Genomic DNA, 22,487 nt, shown 5'->3' with positions numbered 1-22,487 from the left:
CCTTAATAGCTAACTACACATCATTTACACATGGTGACTTAAGATAAACCCTGAAAAATCACTTTATATCCTAATTGGAACGAATCAATCGCAAGAAATTTCTATTGTTGAACCAATTCAACTTTAAATTAATAGTCCATTCCATGTAAGAATTCAGCAAAAAATCTTTGATTGTTAAACTATGGCACACCCCTACTGTTGATCAAAATCTACACTAGTGAAATAGGATATGATGAAGAAGAAGAAGAAAGTATCTCGTTGATCGAAATTGAATGAAATCGATAGTCGAATTTTAATTTTCGATTGTCAAGTGAAATGGCGTCTGCGTGGAATCCAGAAAGAAAACATAGTGACAGGGAAAGGTAAGAAAAAGCTGTTTTACACTTTGTCGGATAATGTATTATCGATGTGGTACATTCCTACATCTGTGAAAATATTTCGAACCTAGTAAATGATGAAAATACTCCACCCAGCGACTACAATAAATAGACACCTGTTATATCGAATTCAGAAGTGTTAACCTTTAGTATAATTATTTCAAAGGTTACTTGTTTGGTTTTTATTTATTTATTTTAAATTTTGTCCAACGATTCGATGAAACTAGCTTTGGTCAATACACAGAAGATTTGCCTGTGAGCCGGCCTCCGTGGCGGAGTCGTTACCACATCACGCTACGACCCCAGAGGTCCCGGGCTCGAATCCCGTCCTGGGCATGGCTGTTTGTTAGTGTCCATTCATCCATTTCATTATGTCATCACTCATCTTCATCTTCGGAAATTAGCCAAAAGTAGCACAAAAAGCGAAGTAAGGTAAGACTCTACGTCCTTTTCGTAAGGAATACGTGTCATATATCGTTGGAAAGGTTATTGTATAAGGAATTCAACAACGTAAATCCCAAAGCGAGGAAAGGTATAATTTAACAATACAGGGAATTTCTCCAATTTGTTTGAAATTTAGGATACTTACTAATTTGGGTCTCCTAATCACGAATCTGCACTTAAAATTTGGCGCTCACGTATAGAAATTCCTGAATTATGGCTAGCCCCATGGACCATTGGCGCTAGCCCCACGAACCATTGGCACATGGTTAGGTTAGGCTGGGTTAGGTTAGGAAACATAGTTAAAAAAATTTAGGGTCGTAGTAATGTCAGGAATATATATATTTCGTTCTTTAAGTATTCGAAACGGAAAATCTTGCGATAAATAATGAGCAAATGTGCATTGTCGGTTGCAATGACTGACCCTCTTATTTTGCAAGTTTGACACGTGAGCGCCAAATTTTAACTTCACATTCGTGATTAGGAGCCCTAATTTAGTGAGTATGCCAAATTTCAAACAAAATGAAGAAATTCCCGGTATTGTAAAATCGCTCCGGTAGGCCTCGATTCAACATCCGACGTGTCTGTCCTCGAGTAGGAGGAGGAATTTTCCTCCAATGCTCATGTACAAAGCTCTTACGTGTTCATGTAACCCCATCAGTGGCTACCTACCAAATCTGAAGAGGTTTGAAATAAGGACGACCGAAGCATGATGCTGATTACATCACGTCCACCATAGCCTAGAATTGTGTTAGTTCGTACCCAGACTCCATGCGCCTTCATAACTCGATGGGGTAGTTTTGCCTTTCTATGAGGAGAAACGTTTGTAAGGCTGCAAACGAGTAATTTTGGGGCCGTTTACTCACCGTACCCCCTCGAGAATTATGTGAAATATGTATTAATAGACTGATTTTGATGATTTACGTAATATAAAATTAGTTCCAACGTGTGGAAAGCACAAATAACGGAGATATTCATTCCCAAAGTTCGACCCGCGAAAGCAAAAACCTACCATTTCGGAATGCTTCCGCTGCTTAATATTGTTAAACCTATTTGTATGCACACTCAAATAACGAAATAAACACGTAGAGGTAACAGTTCCGATCGTTTTATAATTTTTTTCAAATTCTCCTAACAGGAACTAATTATCATAGAATTTAGGCAATCATTGTCACACGAAATTTGGAGCGAATTTACAATATAGAGATATTCTCCAATTTTGTTAATATTTCGCATACTCACTAATTTAGGCCTCACAACCACAAATCTGAACTTAAAATTTGGAGGTCATGTCTAGAAATCTGAAAATAAAGGGGGTCCATGATCTCAACCAACAATGTAGAATTGCTCATTATTTATCGCAAGATCTATCGTTTCACAATGAAATATACATATTCCTGTTATACTACAACCACAAATTTTAACTATGTTTGCCTAACCCAACTGCAACTAACCTAACCTTACTGTGAATGGTGCATGGGGCTATTCTCGAATTGTGCGTGACGTATGTGTGCATGGTTCTACAACCCCAAATTTTAACTATGTTTGCCTAACCTAACCTTCCTGTGAATGGTGCGTGGGGCTATTCGCCAATGGTGCATCACCTATGCGTGCATGGTTCTACAACCCCAAATTTTAACTATTTGCTTAACCTAACCTTCCTGTGAATGGTGCGTGGGGCCATTCGCCAATGGTGCGTGACCTATGCATGGATGGTTCTACGACCCCAAATTTTAACTGTCTGCCTAACCTAACCTTCCTTGTGAATGGTGCGTGGGGCTATTTGCCAATGGTGCGTGACCTATACTTCCATGGTTCTACACTTTTGTAGCACATAACTGGTGAAGAGACATTTTTAATCAAAGGAACTGAATCACAGTTTTCAAACTTACCTGTAATTAAAATCTGCATTCCACATTCTCTTATTATTACACGCACGGTTTCTGTACAATTTCAAAGCGTGCCCGCATGGACACATGTAACTACCCTCCTTCGGCAGACCACCAAATTCCATCAATTTGTTAACCAAACCACGACCATCCTCTTCTACACTCCACTTAAAGAACTGTAGCACATTAGCAATATTTTCATTCCTCTCCACGACCAATGCTGTGAACCAAAGAGAATCGCTCTGACAAGCGTTGCAACACACTAAGACAGCGGAACGGACGTTGATCGTCATTTCTTCACATCATCAAACATGGTTCCTATGTTTCTTTATGGGGAATCATCGCGATAATTAACAACGTTATTTTACAAGTTCTACAACTCAATTTGCAATTTAAACACGTTACCCCCAAATATTATGTGCTTATACGTAAGTGTGACGCATATTTAGTGAGTATAACTAATAATAAACTAATTTACAATATCTCTATATTGTAAATTCTTACCTGAAATTTGAACCTTCCTTAAAGTAATGAGCATTGTGTGGATTTTTTTGTAAAAAATATATTTAGAAAAAAAAAAAAAGAAATTTAAAAATTACTTTACCCAAGCATGCACACTTTCCATGCACAATGTATTTTCTGTTGACAAGCGACTGTAAGTATTGTAGACTAGTGGGAGTTAATGTAGAAGTAAATCAGAACCTTAGAAGATTGCATTTAGGGACTTTATTTTAACCCTAAGAGAACCAAACCTGGCCCACCTAGCCCAACTATGAAAGCAGATATTGAACAAAATCTTAAGTAATTGCTAAAACCCTGCAGTATGTGTTAACAGAAGTAAATCTAAATTGAAGCATGTTAAAATTGCATTCGTAGCATGATAAAAATGCAATAAAACTGGGGTCAACGTCACTATTGGTACCAAACCTAGCAATCCTAACCTAACCTAACTACATGAAATTATAGTTGCTGTTGTGGAATGTTGTTTTGGGTGTTATATTCACTTGCGCAAAGCCTTTGGGCTGTTCTGCTTCACGGTAAAGTAACATGCTAAGGTAACAGACTTACTTTACTTCATAATAATACATTTCTGCTAGGTGAAATCAACTAGAATCGTTCATAAACAACAAAATCTTCGTTTGATATGTTTGATAGGTATATATTTACAATCTCGGAAGTATCTCAGACTTGTTTGAAATTTGGTATACTTACTAATTTTGGCCTCGGCTAGAGTTTAGTTTACGTCCTTCTTGCCCGTTTACATCCTTCTTGCGCACTCCTTCTTGCCCGTTTACAAAACCGTGCTAGCACACAGCCGGTGCTCCGGCAGCCGTAGGGTAAGTAAGTTTTTCTTTGTACACTTTTTGTCACTAACCATTCACGGGAACGAGGTATGCCTGCGAGGTTAGGTTAGGCCTGTTAGGTTAGGTTCCATTAACACTCATTTCACCCCTAAATATGTGCTTCATCATCGAAATGTGTCCTCAGTACGTTCAATCACACATATCCGGACAACATCGGGTTGTCTCGATTTTCTCCTCCAGGAAATTTTTCCTCACCTTGGGATTTAGTTTGTTGAATTCTGTATGCAATAACCTTTCCAACGATATATGACACATATTCCTTATGAATAGGACGTAAACTAGACCCTTACCTTGGCCTCCTAATCACGAATGTGCAGTTAAAATTTGGCACTCGCATGTAGAAATTTCAAGAAAACAGCTTCTATCCTCGCAATCATTCTTCATATAGAAGTATGGAAACCATATTTGTTGATATGGACAATTGACGTTCGCAATCAGTTACCGTGTCTACAGCATTGCCACAGTGTTGATTTCATACTTGGAGAGCACTGATCGTGTTAGAGTGGCGGAAGGGAGCAGTAAGAAGGTTGTGAATGTTGGACAGATCGTTAGGTGCAGTGTGGAGGAGGATGGCCGTGGGCTAATTAAGAAACTTATGGCTTTCGGTGTTTTGCCCAAAATGATCCCACAGAGAAATCCGTCGAGTTCTAAAACGACAGAAGTGAAAGTGACAATCATGATGTAGAAGAGGATGTGGAATGCGAACTTATTTCATTTGAGGTAAGTTTAGCAACAGTGCATGAACGGTAAAATTACAGGATATGAAAATGGCATCTTCGATGAGCAACGTTGGCCGTGAAAGTGCTATGAAAATAAGATTTCTTATGGGTTCCTTGTTGCAATTACCGGAAAACCATTGACGGATAGCCCCACTGACCATTCCAGTAAGGTTAAGTAAACATAGTTAAAATTTGAGGTCATAAGACCATGCACGGGTGCACACACCATTGACGGATAGCCCCAAGAATCATTCACAGTAAGGTTAGGTTAGGCAAGCATAGTTAAAATTTGGGGTCGTAGCAATATCAGGGGTGTATATCAGTGGCGTAGCATGGACATTTCGGGTGGGAACGCCAAGTCCGAAGGAAGGGTCGGCCCTTTCTTGCTTAATAACTTACTTATGGTATTAGTCGCCACAGGTATTATGAAGTCAGCTGGGTTTTCAATAAAACATCATCCATGCATGTTTTAGCTAGACAATTAGATGCCTCACTATGCCACAAATGTTTTGAACTCTGGTGTTTTATACCTTTCTGCATGACGCAAGTCATTAGAAAACCTACCTGAATCACAAGCGCCTTTGAACAACATCAGACGTCATTGTTGTGGTTGATCCAACTACTCATTGATTTGGTTTATTTTACTTCGCTTTTCTACCACTTTTGGTTAATCGCGAATATGAATATGAGTGATGATATTGATGAAGAGACACTGACAAAGAACACCCGTGCTCACGCTGGGATTCGAACCAGGGACCTCTGTCGTCTTGGCGCACTGTGAAAAGCAGAGTGGATGATCCAAATATCGTACACTCTACTGACGTAACAGTGCCGATTAGTAATTCAGACCACTGTTTATTACATCTTGAGAATGCTGATAAACATTTTAAAATAATTTTGTCCAGAGACCATTCGATGTTAAAAGTTTTCAAATGAATGCTAAACATTTCCATTGACACAATATTAAGCAGTTAGATAATAACGAAAAAATACAATAAAAAAAATTAATAGTTTTGCGGGGTAAGTGGTAGAGCAGCAACACGCTGAATTTCTACCACGAGGACTTCACCAACTTACTTCACAAAAACTGTGTTGATCTTTTAGTTTCTAATGCACATCGCTGTTCGTGCGATAAATCATACAATGCAGTGACCATTAAGAAGCAGTATATTTGAGATTGGTAAAGTTACGTCAGTCAATATTGCGTATTGTAGCATCACATAGCACGAGTTGCATGAGAGCGAAGAACCGGGTAGGAATGCTACCGCTGTCGTCTGCTTCAGAAGGCAGGAAGGGTCACATGAACCAATCACGGTAGACCTCTCGTACGCCAGCGTAAGAGAGCCCATTTATGCGCGTGCTGTAGAAATGGAAGCTTTCCCTCCATAAAGGCAGCAAGGAATATAGGAGTCCTGTACGCCGAACCTGCTCGGCTTCCGGCCGGGAAAGGCATTGAAAAGAGATGCTAGAACGAGTGTTGAGAGTGGAGCGTTGCAAGCGGATTGCGAAAAATAGCTATTATAATGCCATGAAGGTCAAACATATTTGAAATTAGTCACGATTTACTTTATAATCACAGCATTTTAGCATTTTTGAAATTTTAAATCTGGGAACGCCGGGCGTACGGGCATACTATAACACTACGCCACTGGTGTATATATTGTTTTTTAAGTTTTAGAAACAGAAAATTTTCTGGTAAATAATGAGCAAATGTGCCAATCGCGGACCACTCAATTTTGCTTATTTTAAAATTTCTACATGTGAGCACCAAATTTTAACTGCAGATTCGTGATTAGGAGGCCAAAATTAGTGAGTATGCCAAATTTCAAACAAATTGGAGAGACTTTCGGTATTGTAAATTCGCTCCATTTGATATTCCTGAGAGAACAAATAAAGGAGCGAATATTTGGGGCTCATGTGTAGAAATTGCAAAATAAGCGAAATTGAGTGGTCCGCGGTCGGAACAGAAACCCTGGATTTCTCCACAAAAACAATGATTATTTCAGTATTTTACATTTTAAAATGAAATTTTAACTATGTTTGCCTAACCTAACCTTACCGTGAAAGGTTTGTGGGGCTATGCATGAATCGTTTGTGGGGCACCGTAAAAAAATGTCACTTTCGTAGCACTTGAGCGACAAATTTTAACTACACAATCTTGATCAAGTGTCCTAAATTATTGACTGCGAAAGGTGCACAAATGCCCTGTATTATTAATATGTACCCAACTAAAAGTTACTAAAAAAAACTTATGAAAGAAAGAACTTTATTTCCTACCTTCAAAGTCGCCATCTTCCTCACACACGCAGGTTACTGAACAAGTGAATGCTGCATTGAACAAACATGGTTTCCATCCTTGTATACGGAGAACGATTGCGATAATTGAAAAGCTTATTTTACAACTTCTACACGACAATTAACAATTTCAACACGTCACCCCCTCAAGTTAACGTTGAAAAACGTAAAATTGAGGTTCCATTGTATACTGTCTGCTTTTTTCTGCCTGGGTTGTGTAGGTAATGTGAGTTTTGTTGTTAAAAATTCTTGTTCAGAAATTTTTTATTTCGGAAATGGAGTGTGTGGTGTTTTTGGAAAGAACAAGGATCAAATGTAAATGTTGTCATAAGTTGAAAGGCAAAGTGATGAGATCCCAAAATGTGGTAAGGGTATTGACGCAGAGGTGTGAGTAATTGAAGGTTTAGGCAGAAGTGAAGAGTTGAATGAAACAGAAGGACCCCAGGTTTAGAATTGCCGTGTGGGTAAGAATATGTGCAAGTAGCCACAAGCCTTGTGCCATAGGTCATTTTGTTCAGTGAAATAGATAGTTATAGGTAAATGAAAGTGGTGTTTTTCAATTCTTTGATTGTGTTTCTAGGATGAACAGCACCATCCTAAAAGAAAGATGAACCTGTCACACCATTTCCTAGTTTCTAGTAATGGTACTATAAATAAATAGCACCCAATAAATATATTTTATGTACTTAACACATAAGCTATACCAGTTTTTCAGTGGGCCAGCCTCTGTGGCAGAGTAGCTAGCACAGTGTACTACGATACCAATGGTCCCGGTTTCAAATCCTGGCCTGGGCGTAGGTGTTTGTGAGTGTCCCTTCATCAATTTAATTGTATCATCACTCATCCTCATCTTCTCGATTAGTCAAAGGTGGCACAAAATTGAAGTAAAATAATCCAAATCACTCACTTTTTCAGTGTGTATTGTGAAAACCATGCACTATACACTAGATCCTGGGTGGCTACTCACTGGGAATTCTGCATGCATTGTTTGCTCTGGGAATTAGACATGAATTTTTCTCTGGATGGGAAAGTTGCAACTTCTTTTAATCCAAATGTCATTGAATATAAATGATATGAGGAAAGTTGCTCACGTTTTAGCTTTTATTTTTTCAAGGAAGAAAAAGTCAGTTGTGTGGAAAATGAAACAGAATTATCTCATTCCGTTTACTTTGTTAGTGTCCTTTGCTGACCAATCTAGCTGACAGACGGAAGGTTATTGCAAGATAAGATATTTTGAAGTTGATGAGTTAAAATGTGTGTTTAATATTCTTGTACAATTAACAATTTTTCGTACATTAGTATATCCCGTAACATTTGTGGCACATGTGTGTAGATATATTTCAAGTCAGTCTGAGTATGTGCAATGACAAGTGTAAACTCCCCACCTTAAATTAAATATTTTAAATTCATGTACCATTTAATTGAATTAGAATTTTTGGATACATTGAAATTACACAGACCAGTAGCGGCTTCTGCCTGTTCTCTTGTGCATACCCAAATAAATCTGTAATGTACATAATTTTTATTATATAATTGAACACAATCTCCTTTAGAAAATCAAATGTTCCTATGCCACTTAACATGCCTTTGCTTCATTTCCGCAGTGCCTGCTGCAGTCTGTAGTGTAGTCTACTCTCTCTCTCTATCACTTCAATATATGTGAGAAACAGAGGACTGGTGCTGTTATCAGCATCAGCGTAGAGAAAACAGATTGCCTCTTCTGGCTTGTTTTGTTAGGGACTTGATTTGCACAGAACTGCAGGTGTTACTACCGGCAGTCATGGCCTGGAATGTACTATTCTGTACTTGGTGATGGAGTCGAAGCAACCCACACATACAGGTGGTGGACATTTAAACTGAAACACCTGTGATTATAGAACACACCACTGGAGGGTTCACCTGCGCCACCTTTTGGTCACCAGAATGAAGGACAAACCACATCCATGAGGAGTAACTGTGGGGGGAAGTGGAAGCTGTCTGACAGAGATGTCAGGGCATTGAAGAGGATTGTGTCCAAAAAGTGTAAACCACCACTGCAAAAGTCACCGCAGAATTAAATACATACTTGACTAAACCTGTTTCTACCAAAACCATCCGTCGAGAACTTCATAGGGCCAACATCCATGGCTGGGTTGCTGTACTGAAACCCTTGATCACCAGCAGCAATGCCAAATAGTGGATTGACTGGTGCCAGCAGCACAAATCATGGACTTTAGATGACCTGAAATGTGTTGTGTTCCCCGGATGAGTCCACCTTCACTGTTTTTCCGATTACATGTAGAGAAGTCCATCCGAAACATACCAACGAGACTGCTTAGTGCCCAGAGTGAAACATGGGATTGCAATCTGTGATTGTGTAGCGTGCAATATCATGGCAGTCTTTGGGACCACTGATCGTTCTAGAGGGAGGACTATAGCGCCATTCTGAAGAACCATCTGCACCCTATGGTGAAAATAGTGTTCCCGGATGGTGGTGGAGTGTTCCAGGATGATAATGCACCTACACGCACTGCTAAACAAGTCAGAGTGGTTCGATGAGCATTAACGTGAGGTTGAACATCTGCCATGGCCCACTAGTTGCTGTACCTGAACATTATTGAGCCCTTATTGGGTCTTTTGGAGGATCAAGTGTGGCAACATTTCTCACCACCAACAACATGTGCGTCAGGGGAAATGGCTGCAAATCCCTCTCACCACTGTGCAAGACCTCTATCGGTTTTTTTCCCCAGACATGTTGCTGCTGTACACTGGCTGCAAAAGGCAGCCCAACACCATACTAATAAAGGTTAGTGTCTGTGTTCCAGGTGTTTCAGTTTCAATGTCCACCACCTGTACATGTAAATTGAGGGTTTTTAGAAATGGGAAATTTCAATGGTATGTACATCCTGATCATGGTAGGGACAAGCAAGAGAGAGAGAGAATGGGGAAGGGGAGGCCAAGTGTGTCAAATAATGCCTTACATTGTAAGAATATGCAAATGCCCCTGTGGCGCTGTCTTCAAAGTATCAACATGAGCGGATGTAGTGTTGGTCCACTCTGAGATTGCTAGGACACCTAGTGGCAAAATCAGTCAAAGCATCAAACAGATGCCATCGACTTTTGATTGCTTCCTTTCTGTTGCAACCTTTTCTTTCCTGATGACTCAGAGAAGGTTGAAAGCTCGAATGTAAGTTTTAAATGTGTTTTATGCTCTTCCTTTTAGTTCCTTCGCTACAAGGTAAGTCAGATTTTACCAACATTCCAGAAATTGTTCCCTTCACCTGCACTAGGCATTGTTACAAAAATGAGGTGTCTATGCTATGTACATTTGAAAGTAAATGTCATATTTTTCTTTGTAGATGGGTGTGTTTGTACCCAGCATATATCAACAGCAAGAAAACAAAGGCTGAGGGAAGAAGGATTCCAAAAAATATGGTAAAATATTTTGTCAGTATCTTTCTAAGTGTGAAACCTGCAGAGATTTATTTGTTTTCACAATTATTGGCTTTACTCTGGCAATGATAATACTAATACTATAATGAATATATCACTGTAATAATACTGACATAGATAAATGCAATAAGATATATTTTCTTGCTTTAATGTAGTAATTAATATAGTAATAATGTTTTGTTGTTTGGAAGAACAATTGTATCTAAATGTTGAACCAGATAAAATACATATCTCTTGAGTCTTACTTATGCTTGCACATAAATTCTCAACTAAGGTAACATTTCTTCATTTCTTGAAATTTGTTTTTCTATCCACATTAATTCAACCATATACACATGTTAGATAAAGATGTTATAAGCACTAAATTATTCGGACAGAATTATTACTTCACAGTATTGTCATGATTTGATATCATCATCATCATTGTCTATTGTAGTGAGGGGGTAGGGGGAGATATTATAGTTCAGCAATATTATCGTCAAAAAATATTTAAAGTTCTATTCATGCAAGGTTAATTGGAACTGGACGTACAGTTTAAAGTGGGATCTGAACCACTAAGCACCACTAACCACTTGATTACAAGGTGGATATATTCGTAGATTTAAACTATGTAAGGGAAATACTTGTAGTTAGTGTGGTATTTAAGAAATTTCCAGTGGGGGAAATTTCTACTGACTGTGTAGGGGCAGCATGAGATAAAGATTTTATATCACATAACATATCTGTTTCTCTGTCTCGCATACACACACACTCACTTCACTTTACAGTCAGAACAGCTAATCGGGACAGAGCCTTCTGTTTTTAAAGTGGGATTTGGCATCTCCGACAAGAAATCTCGTCTCGGACCCGTTGAATATAAGACGATTGCGTTAGTCACTACACTACTATACATCTAAGGCTCATCATTGTGTACATAATCTCATAATTAATTGTTGTTTTGTAACTGATCAAGAGAATAAATTCAGTCTGAGTTGTTCTGTATTTTTAGTCAAGACTTTTGTTTGCTTGTGTTTTAGGTGATATGTAGACAAGTATACCACTCATATTTTACTTTAATCCTGTGCCTTGTTTTATATGTCTATATATGAAAAACCAGCTGATTTCAGGGCCAGAATCTTGCCTTGTTTGCATGAAGAAGTATCATTTAGGAAATTCCCCATGCCTCTACACTGGTCATAGTTACTGCGCTTTAGTAATTGAGAATAGTCCAGACTACCTCTCAGACACACTTTAGTAATCTAGTGATAGAGTGAAATCCATTACACAGATTTTCCACCTACTATTCACATGATTTCCACCAATAAACACGGCTGCACGTCAGGAACAAGCGGCAGCCATTTGCACACAGATGTCAGAGACGCCTGTTGGCAGAGAGTGGAATGAAAGAGAGCAGTGCAAAATAACAAAAAGAATCAAGGAAAAATCCCAGGTGTAATTTGTTTTGCACATTTTTACAATGGCAATTTAAACATATTTCAATATTCTCCTCATTTTTAGTGGTGGTGCAGTTATTTTGGTACAGACTGTACATGGGACATTTTTCAGAGATCTGAAGACTTTTGTTCCTTAGTCTGTAGTACAGGTGTGCACGATCACAATTTAAACATATTTACATTTGCTACCCCAAACTTGAGGATGGTGAGCTCTGCTACGATGATGGTGATTCTTTTCCCTGGATTCCCACACTTATTTTGTGGGCATTGTCCACTTGGAGGGAGATGGAAAACTTATTTGTGATGGGGTAAGGTAGTGAGAGGGTATGTGGGTAATTGATATCAGGCCTTCCGAGTCATCCGATGTTTGAAACACTGCTTCCCTCTGGCGGTGGGCTGGCTTGTTCCGGAATCGGCATTTTCTGGTGCGAGCCTCTCTGGTTGCTCTCCTTCTCCGGAACGCTGCTTCTGTCTACTGGTAGGCTGGCTTATCCTGAACTCGGCACTCAGTGATGCAGTCCTCTCTGGTTGCTCCCCCTCCTTGGAATAGACATCTCACCTGGGTTTGGCCACGTGACTCAGGTTTGGTAGGGCATGTTGGTTATAGAATCTTGATATCTCATGGCGTTAATTATTTAAGATGCTTTAAACCATTATATGTGTTTTGACCTTTAAAGGTAGGCAATTTCAACTTCAATGGAAAATCAGTATCAAACTTAACAAGAATTTATTTGAATAATAAACATTACAACTATTCTCTATTCTGTACATATTTGTTAATGGCCTGAGGAAGTTTTTCACAGTTTAACTTCTATATTTATCAATGAAGGAGAAAAGAAGAAAGCTGCATATAAAATAAAACTGAATTCTATCAATCCGTTTGCTTTGTTAGTGTCCTTTGTAGAACAATTAATCTTACAGGCTGAAGATTATTGCAAGATATCATGAAGTTGTTTAGGTAAATTGGAAATCCTTATGCAATTCAAAATTTTTCATTGATTACTGTATCCCGTAACATCTGTGACTTTTGTTTGTAGAAGTATTTCTAGTCAGTATGTGAATGGCCGTCCTCCTCCGTAGCCGAGCAGGTTAAGGCGTTCACTCGTCTTGAGATCGTTCGCTGCGGGACGGCATAGGTTCAAATCCGACTCTGGTCGGAATTTATTTGGCCTACGTATAGGGCCGGTAGCAACCCACCATCGTGAGGAAATTGGGGAGCTCCGAGCGAGTGAGCGTAATCTGGCTGGGGATACGTCGGGCTGACCCCCCGACTATTCCAATACTGGTTGAAGATCTCCACGCTTAGAGGTGACGAAGGAAAGCGTGTGAGGGAGACCGGCAGTCTGTAGGTATGCCTAGGCTCTTCATGAAAGTTCAGCTTTAAAACTGGCAATTTATCATGGTCCTAGAGTGGCCACTCTGATATTAGATTTCGGTATAATTTTTCACTTTCAGATATATCTTGGTGTTTCATTTAGTAATTGGCCATTGCTTTTTTGTAGGCAGTAGACAACCCCACCCACCAGGAAATACGGGATGTTCTTTCAGCAGCTGGAATGAAAGTTGGTGTTGAGAATAAATTGTATTCCCGGGAACGGAGTAAAGAATTGCTGTACAGAGGCCGTATTCGCATTCAACTCAAGAATGATGACGATTCACCAGTAAACCCCAGCTTTCCAACACGTATGTATTTTGAATAATCTACTAATGAATGACAATTGAGACTATGTTTCATTTTCTGTCATGGTTAGGTTAACTGAAGTTGGTTTTAATCACAGTTAAAACTAGGTTCAAGAAGACCAGACCCTTACAGAACACTTTTCTTTGGTAAAACTTGTCTTGAAGCACCATAACTGAGAAAGGAATGATGTCAAAATTCATGAACCCTTCGCCCCAAAAAAAAAAAAAACTTATCTTCAAGACTATCTTCCCAAATATAGGCAAAATCACATTAAACTATACTAATTACTTATGACATCTATTTTTGTATGGATATTTATTGTGATAATTGTTTGTCGAACATTTTAAATAACTGATGGAGGACCACATGATGTTTTAACAAAATTCTGATATTTGAATTGTAAGACTGGTTCAATCACTTGAATGGGAGACATGTATGATAACTATCATTTTGTATTTACAAATAAAATTACACTCAAAATTTCCGCTTGATGTGTTGTCTTGACACAAACTACACTAATACGTACATGATATGATCACATACACACCTTCTGAATGAAGCAAGAATGTTTGTTTTTCACGATCATTGCCGAGGCTGTTCATGAAATAGTGCTTGTATTGCACTCACCCTCCTGTCTGATTACCACGACTGACAAGCTCTCAGCTGGCAAGCACACAATGTTGCCAACCAGCAGAATTAGTGTCTAACCTTAGTCACAACAGTGTCATTCCATGCCAAATACACAAAGTCCACAACCCGACCATCTCAGAATTTTCTGAAACTACTATTTAGAAGTCTTCATGAAGATATGAAATCCTGAGAAATTGTAGCTTCCTGTGTGGCATAGTTATGGAGTTTTGGGGGCTTGAAAATACAAAAAATTGTCGATTTTTAGTCTGCGCTCGAGACTTTCATGGATAAGTGCTCTTACCCTAATTGACATAGAGAGCTGGTTGTAATCTTGTTTCAGAGGACATGAAATAAGCTTTAAATTGTTTTTCTTTATTTATCCCATAATCGTCCCAACTTCAAATTCAGTTATGTTATAGTGTAACCTTGTGTTAACAATATATTTCAGTTCCAAGGATATTGCAAATATGCATCTTCAAAAGTTCAAGGTCCAAAGGTCAAAGTGGATGACCATGAAAATATTTTTTATTCTAAATATAGTGATGTGATACACCGTTGGAAAACTTCTTTCATATTCTTTCAAACAAGACTACAACCAGCTCTCTACGTCAATTAGGGTAAGAGCAATTATCCATGGAAGTCTCGAACGCAGACTAAATATCAACATTTTTTGTATTTTCAAGCCCCCAAAATTCCATAACTACGCCACACAGGAAGCTACAATTTCTCAGGATTTCATATCTTCATGAAGACTACCAAATAGTAGAGTTTCAGAAAAATCGGAGACGGTCGGGTCAGAAATGACACTTTTTTTTTGTTGATTTGGCATGGAATGACCATCTGAAGGCTCATGTAGTACTGAGAACACAAATTTCAAACATTACCTGTCACACAGTATGTTCCAAAACTTACATACTAAGTGAAAATCTGTCTTAACATATTTGTCACAAGTTGGCGTTAGCAACTGCACCAAAATGTGACACATGTCACAGCCAGCATTTGAGGGTTTTAGCAAATCATGAGAGCTCCATAATCTTGCATATATTTATCACATTTTATAATTTCAGTGGTACAAATCCTCAAAGAATGGCAAACCTGTATGTATGGAACCACATGACAAACTCATACTTCTGTCCGAAAGTAAAAAAACGTAATATGATACGGATATACTATAAAAACCTGTGCAGTGTAAATATCTCTTACAAAACTTATGAATTCTTTCATGCAAATGCATCAAATAACCTATGATAAGCAAAATATGTGTGTGTGGTATTTTGCAAAGTCCCTGACTTTTTCAGGGAATTTTAAATAACTTTCCAAACTACTGTATTGTGATTTAACTTCCCAGTAAATAAGAGTTAAACTTTGCAAGTTTATCAAATGAATCAGGTTTTTTGAACAGTGTTGAAAATAAATTAAAAATAAAATAAAATAACATTTTGGTATTCAATATTAACCAAGAAGGAAGGAAGGGAATAACAAAATGCATTTTTGGTTACCAATTCTGGCAAAAAAATCATTGAATGACCTCACTCGTAGCCTAGTTTCCCTGACTTCTCCAGGTACTCCAGGATTATCAAGTCTGTGAGAACACTGTAAATTAATTTTTTGACAGAATGGGTAAGATAAGTGACTTCAACCTGGCAGTGTCTCTGCTCGCATAATATTGTTTCATGCTGTATTTTTGTTTTAAAATCTTATCCGACAGTAAAAATAAATGCCAGTGGCAACCAAGGAGCTATTGAATGGAAAATCAGGTGACTTACTCACTGGGAATTATGCCTAAACAATTGGCTCCGGGAATTGTGCATGAAATATTTACATAAGCATCAAATAATATAAAATACATTGGGTACGAGTTTTCTGTAATTTTCTTCCATATTTAAAATTTAAACACATGGAAGTCACGAATGGTAGTCAACTCACACAACTGTAGAATAATTTTTGAACAAAATGTACATATCCTCAGTACTTTGTCCTAGCAGTTATGAAAAAAAAAAAATTGTACAAGTAAAAGATATTTCCATATTGTTATTATTTTGTATATGATCATGGATTGGACTTGTTGTTGGACTTGAAAGTTTACTGTTGGGTTATTCGGGGCAAAGATGAAGGACAACAGCAAAACACTGGAAAAGGAAAATTCAAAGCAAAAAAGGAAATACTGTGCTGGTTGCAGTTCCAGCACTCTATACTTATTCCGGAAACATGTGATCAAATACTCCACATATGCTCATGCGGATCCATACAGAGTGGATCTCACACCTCGAAAGTGTGTTCGGCATGTTGGGAACCACATTGAGCTCATCCTCCAGGACATACCAGTGGATACCACAGCACATGATTGCCATCTTTCTAAATTCTGATGTGTTTTGATACCTTACATGGCCCCCTTGCCATTTGAAAAATTTGTCCTCGAACCAATATGGAGGCCATGTCCTGGAAGCACCTTCACACATGGCCCCCTTATCCCGTTGTACCCAGTTGAAGTTGCATCTGCCATTATCAGCCGTTTCAGGGGAAAGGGTGTCCTGGAACTTTTGAATGAACCTGTATATCTGTTTGTATGTATTGCTGTAATTTTCTTTAGGTTGGCTGTACTGCTTTCTGGGCACCCATGTTTACAGTGTACATTTGTTGTTGCTTTAACATATTGTGGAACGATTCAAGGGAGACTCTTGAATCAGGACTCAGTGCTCTGTTGCCTGACGTCTACACACACCTGCTTGTCCGAGAGGTAAGATGTACATCAGCGACATCCTTTGAAATCTTTCCACTCTCTGCCAGAGGCTTGTTAGAGAGATTGTATGGGGAACATACCATGTAACCTTGCTCTACCATCTGACCCCTAAGCATTCACCAGCTCGATCCCCGTAGTTTATGCTCTAGAAACCAGTGAACGCATCAATATATTTAACTTTCATTGCTCATTTCCTTTTCTCATTGTTGCAAGGTAAACATGGTTGCTCCACTCCACGTTTACACCAAAGATCAGTGACCCTTTTGTTGTAGTCTGAAGGTGTTCTAGGAGCCAAAATCCACCAAAGACTTGCATCAGCATATTCAGGAATAATGAGCAGATGACTTGCCACTTCATCGATAGTCACTCCTCAGTTTGTCAGAATCATGCCACGAATCACTCCATTTGCACCAAACAAGAATGGTGAGCAGAGTAGCCTGGAATAACGAGAAAAGAAAAAGAGTGTGAAGAAATGTACACTCTATTGACAAGCACAGGCAGAAAGTTGTATGGTCAATCTATGGAAAGTAACAGCAAAAGTGCAGATAATTTTTGACTCTCCCTGATATATTCTGTACTTGCAGGTGACTCACTCATGCTGTATCTGGGGCAAATGATACCAAAATTGAAATCGAGGACTCAAAAACAAGGAGGTGGCGACCAAGGACAGTCTCAGCAAGGTGGCGGTGGTGCCAAGAAGAAGGGCAAAGGCCGTAGGTGATGGAACACAATGGAAAGGAAACAGAATTTGATAGATGTGGGTGTCGGACATGTTGAAAGAAGTTGGCTGTGTTGTAAATATGGGTGATTATTCTCTGTGTATTTTCAAGTTAATAAATAAAAATAAAATAAATTTTCATGGAGGAAACTTGTTTTATGTTACATATTAAATTTGAAATCACACTGCATATTCACTGCGTGACAATTGCTGTAATGTCATTCCATGTCAATTCACCAAGGCATGGATCCCCATGGAATTTTGTATCTTGTAGTTTTACAGTTACAGGAAGTCAATGGTTTCAGGATTTGATTATAAATGCTGCTCCTGACTCTTCTTACAGGAGTGTAGTACATACACAAGAAAAATATATTTCAGCATGTAACCTTCGGAGCTCCATGATATTTTTTTTTTCTGGCAGCCGCCATCTTTCCATTTAAGAAAATGAGGATTTCTCCAAGATGGTGGTCATCTTGGTAGCACATTTTGGATAGTTTTCCCCCTTCACCCATATCATATTTCCAGACATTGGAGTGGTTTGTATCAGCTCTTCTGTCTTTACAGGGATGGTTCAATGCTTTTGGCCCTGTATGTATATCTTGTAAATATATGTAGTAGCATGAAAATTCATGCAGTTAGTTTTCTTTAATAGTCGTGAATGTAATCATTGTCTCTCTGTTGAGAGTTATAATAAATCAAGAAAAGTTTGTAATGTGTAATAGAATTTTTAACTGAATTAATGTGTTTCATAAATTAGCATAAATTTTATACATAAATCACTAAAGCCAGACAACTTTTTTTTTTTAGTAATGTGTTAGAATGCACTTGAAAGATTAATTGAAGGGATCGGGTGTAAAACATGGTAAGTGACATTTTGGTAATTTTTGAATTACAAAGTAAAAATGCACCATCCTTCAATTTTCAAGTGAAATTGCCATGTCATACAATTTGCATTCGACTCAGTGAAGCCTTCTGAAATTAGTAAACACAACATGAAAACAATTTATCTACAGAATAGGTTCTGATAACCTTTTTTCTTAATGAACTCAGAAATGACCAAAATGTCACTTACCATGTTTTACACCCGAACCCTTGAAACTTGAAAAGAGAGAGGTTCAAACTACTGCGTTTGGCTAGAATATTAATTTTTGCAATTTGATATTTTTAGCAGTGAGAAACAGGCTTTGTTTATGTAAAATATTTTTGCAACAGTAAGAAAAATACATAAGTCGGGAAATTTTTCTTTGAATCTGCACAGTTTGATTGGCTTACAGAAAATAAATCGGGAGCTACAAAGGTTACATGCTGAAATATTTTTTCATCATTGTACTACAGTCATGGATTGTAGCATCTACAAGTATTCCTCAAAATTTTAACCTCCTGTAACTAAAACAAGGCCCAGAGAAGAAAAAGTTGATGTGATTTCTTTATTTATTTAATAGAAGATTCCATATACAGCATAAGCCATTTTACATTTGAATGTACTAACAGCAGAAAATAACAACATAAACTAAAATTACATGTGATAAAGTGGCTTGTGCCTGATTTTCAAAAATGTCTATTTGGTTTGTTAAATTATTGTATTGGCTTGGCAGTCTGTTGAACAAGGAACGTTGGATGAGCCATAGGTCAAAGCTACTCTACAAAAATTTCATGTAAATCTGTGTTGGTGGGTGACATTTCAATATCAGTATATTATTGGGTGCCCTTAACGTGTCCATAACTTTTGTGGATACTGGTTCAGGAAGACCAACATACCATATATAAGTACAACCACTATTCCAACTTTATTGAAAAGAGCATTGTTGTCGAATAAAAAGTCAGAACTAGAGATGGATGATATCAAAAATTAGATAGCGACTCAGGTCAGTCATTCCATGCCATTTCAATGAGGTCATGTCACCCACCATCTCAGATTTCATAGAAATTTGGGGAACACCCTTCCCTTATGGTTGAAAGAAACGCCCTAAAAGTTTTTTCACTCTTATCTCAAATGGTTTTCATTTTACACTTCGAAATGTCATTAAATCTGTGTTGTCTTGTCACTCTTGAGACCCTCAACCCAAGTTACCCTTGCTTACATTTTTTTTTCCTTAACCAATGATCAGATTTCTCTGATATTTTACACAAAGCTCAATCAAATAATGAGGATTTCAGAAGAAAATACAACAGCACCCGCAAAAGAAATTATAAAAGCCTCAAAAAATACCAATAAATGAACTTGTAGCTTAATTTTTGTTGTGTAAAAAGTAGGTTATGAAAACCTGAATTTTCAATATGTATGCATGATGGATCCAAACATTTTTTATGTTGAAAATCATTGCAAAGTCATGCTCTTTCTCTACAAATAATGACATTATGTTTTCTTTACTCCTTGTAAGAAAAAAATTATGTTATTTTGACATTGCTGGAAAATTTTATGTTTTTTTGACATTGCTGGACTGGCGACAGCACCAGTCGCTCGACCATTTTTAAGAAATTTCATTTTTTTTTGTTGTAAGCCTTATGCAAGGGTAGTTCAAAACAGGCATTATTTTTCTAAAACTTGACTTTGTTTCAAAATGGTGGGAATTTTTGTTTCATGAATTGTGCCCTTTGCAGACAGTTGTGATAATTATGATAACTCAGCTATGAAAAATTATACAAAGCTATGGTAAATAAGATTGTTTTCAGTACATTTCATGCTTTATTATATGTTCTGTGCCTTTTTTCACCATCCCTAATGAAAATGGCTGAAATTTAGGGCCAAAACTGATATTCAATGTTGAAGAGAAGTAATGTAATATCAGAGCTATATTTTCTTTAGAGGGAATATCCCAAAGTTTCAGTAGATTATATTTGAACTTTTGCTACTGGTTTTCACTTTGAGTTATATAGCTCTTTGAAAATTATAGTTTTTCATTTTCAGATGGTGGGTGACAAAATCTTCTTTTTTGCATTTTGATTTGATGTGGAATGACACATTTTCAGCAACATATCTCTATTTATGATACAGTATGATGCTTCTTTATGTTGTGATACCATAAGTATATCATCTCCAAGATTTATATTATTTTGGTGGCACATCATCTTCACATTTATTGTATTGGCGATATGTATTGTCTTTGTGATCCTTTTATTCGGACACGTCCTCCTTTTAAGGTGTATGTCTGGTGCAGGGTGGACTTTTTACAAATCTGTAAATGTCCTTCGATTTTGGATCATAGCAAATATACTGCATAGGGAATGCTTCCACACACAATGATCATCATTTGTTATTTTACGTTTAAAACACATCACTTGGGGCATGTTAAGTTCTTGAGCAATGTTCACAGAGCATCTTGAATCTGAACCCCAATCACCTAACCTGAATGAGTCATCAGTATTATTCTAACTTGTTGCTTTGCCTGCTGAGCTCTCAGCCTATTGAACGTACTCCAGATACAGATTAGGTAAGGGAGATCACATCACCCCACTCACGACCAGATCAAGAAAGTGTGGGGCGTTACCCCCCACACCCCCTATACGCCTTCATGGCGTGGTGCTATGCACAGGGGAGCACTTTACTATTTAGATCACACGGTGATTCAGAATTCCTATTGCACACTTCTAGGGGTTATTTATCTGCGTCACTATAAGAGCTACTCGATGTGGCAACCCTGAAGTTCGTTGTAAACAGTGTACCTCCTGTGTGCTGAATCGTGTCTGCTGCAGCCAGAACTCGTGCAACCAGGTCTTCCTCCGACGCTACAGGAGTTTCATAAACAAGACTCTTCATCTGGCCCCATACGAAAATGTCAAGAGGAGTTAGATCCGGCGATCGTGGTGGCAAAGGAGTTGGTCCACCGCGACCTATCCACCTGTCCCCTGTGGTGTTTGCTTATAACTCGCATAATTTTAAAAGCTCCACCACATCCTCCTCGTTATTCTAACAAGGAGTTTTTGCGTCATTGTGTTCTTGACGCTCGGCTCTGGACGTCGAGCAGAGTAAATTTGGCAACACTGTTTCCCCTAGCGGAGAACTTTGTAACTAAAGGGGGAAAGCTTCGGCTGCGGGCGAAGTTTTCTCCCGAGAGAACAGAACGTTGCAGCTGAGCCATAGGTAGAGTAAGGAGCTTCCTTCTCCTTCTTTAGTCACGGGCGACGGTGATCGGATCCGCATCGACATACGAATTTGACTGTGGCATTGGATTGATGTTTCGACATGGAATAACGGGGTATTATAATTCAATTTATTTCAGTTTATGTTAAAGTTAAGTGACCGGTCCTTTTTGTTTAGTAATGATTTGCAGGAATAGTCTTTTTGGAATTATCCGTTTTGTAATTTAAAACTTAATGCATTTATTCCATGACTGACGTAACACAGTTAAAAAAACTCGCCACCTTGATTGTTGAGAAATTCGTCGATATAGGATTCCGATCACCGAAACCACAAATATGACTTTGTGTTCATTTTAACGGGTGTTCCTTGTTATAAATTTTAACGACATGTAGCAAAAAGGGCAGTATTTATTTTTGCCACGTGGGTTTTATTATATGGTACAGACAGTTGAATATATATATATATATATATTGGGAGAGATTTTGTCAAATTGTTGGGGAGATGTTTCTATTTGTCCGGGTGCCAATTTTGTTACAATAAATGGACACTAAAATTGAAGTTTGACGTATGCAATGGTTATTATTTTTATGTTCGCTAGCGTTCCATCTTGCTTTGGTATATATATATATGTTGAGAGTGTTTCCGTTTTCGTGGCTAGACGACCACGAACACGGAAAACAATATTAA

General features: G+C 38.1%; 1 protein-coding gene across 1 annotated transcript; it reads left to right on the top strand.

Annotated features, from left to right (window-relative positions):
* Window positions 1-236: 236 nt before the first annotated feature.
* Window positions 237-17,869, top strand: LOC145982669 (signal recognition particle 19 kDa protein-like). Its single transcript, XM_083116039.1, has 4 exons — window positions 237-362; window positions 10,424-10,499; window positions 13,453-13,633; window positions 17,586-17,869. Exons 1-4 carry the CDS (start codon window positions 316-318, stop codon window positions 17,720-17,722), a joined length of 441 nt encoding a protein of 146 aa, XP_082972165.1. The 5' UTR covers window positions 237-315; the 3' UTR covers window positions 17,723-17,869.
* The last annotated feature ends 4,618 nt before the right edge of the window (window positions 17,870-22,487 follow it).

The sequence above is a fragment of the Lepisma saccharinum genome, unplaced genomic scaffold (genome assembly GCF_977018435.1).
Source record: "Lepisma saccharinum unplaced genomic scaffold, izLepSacc3.1 HAP1_SCAFFOLD_298, whole genome shotgun sequence".
In the NCBI taxonomy this organism is placed as follows: Eukaryota; Metazoa; Arthropoda; class Insecta; order Zygentoma; family Lepismatidae; genus Lepisma; species Lepisma saccharinum.
This window is presented reverse-complemented; position numbering and strand designations above follow the sequence as displayed.

Bases quoted from the DNA above. Each gene is read 5' to 3' on its own strand.
- LOC145982669 (XM_083116039.1), top strand. From the start codon at position 316: ATGGCGTCTGCGTGGAATCCAGAAAGAAAACATAGTGACAGGGAAAG. The intron at 10,500-13,452 runs GTAAAATATTTT...GCTTTTTTGTAG, and splicing joins GAAGGATTCCAAAAAATATG to GCAGTAGACAACCCCACCCA. The intron at 13,634-17,585 runs GTATGTATTTTG...CTGTACTTGCAG, and splicing joins AAACCCCAGCTTTCCAACAC to GTGACTCACTCATGCTGTAT.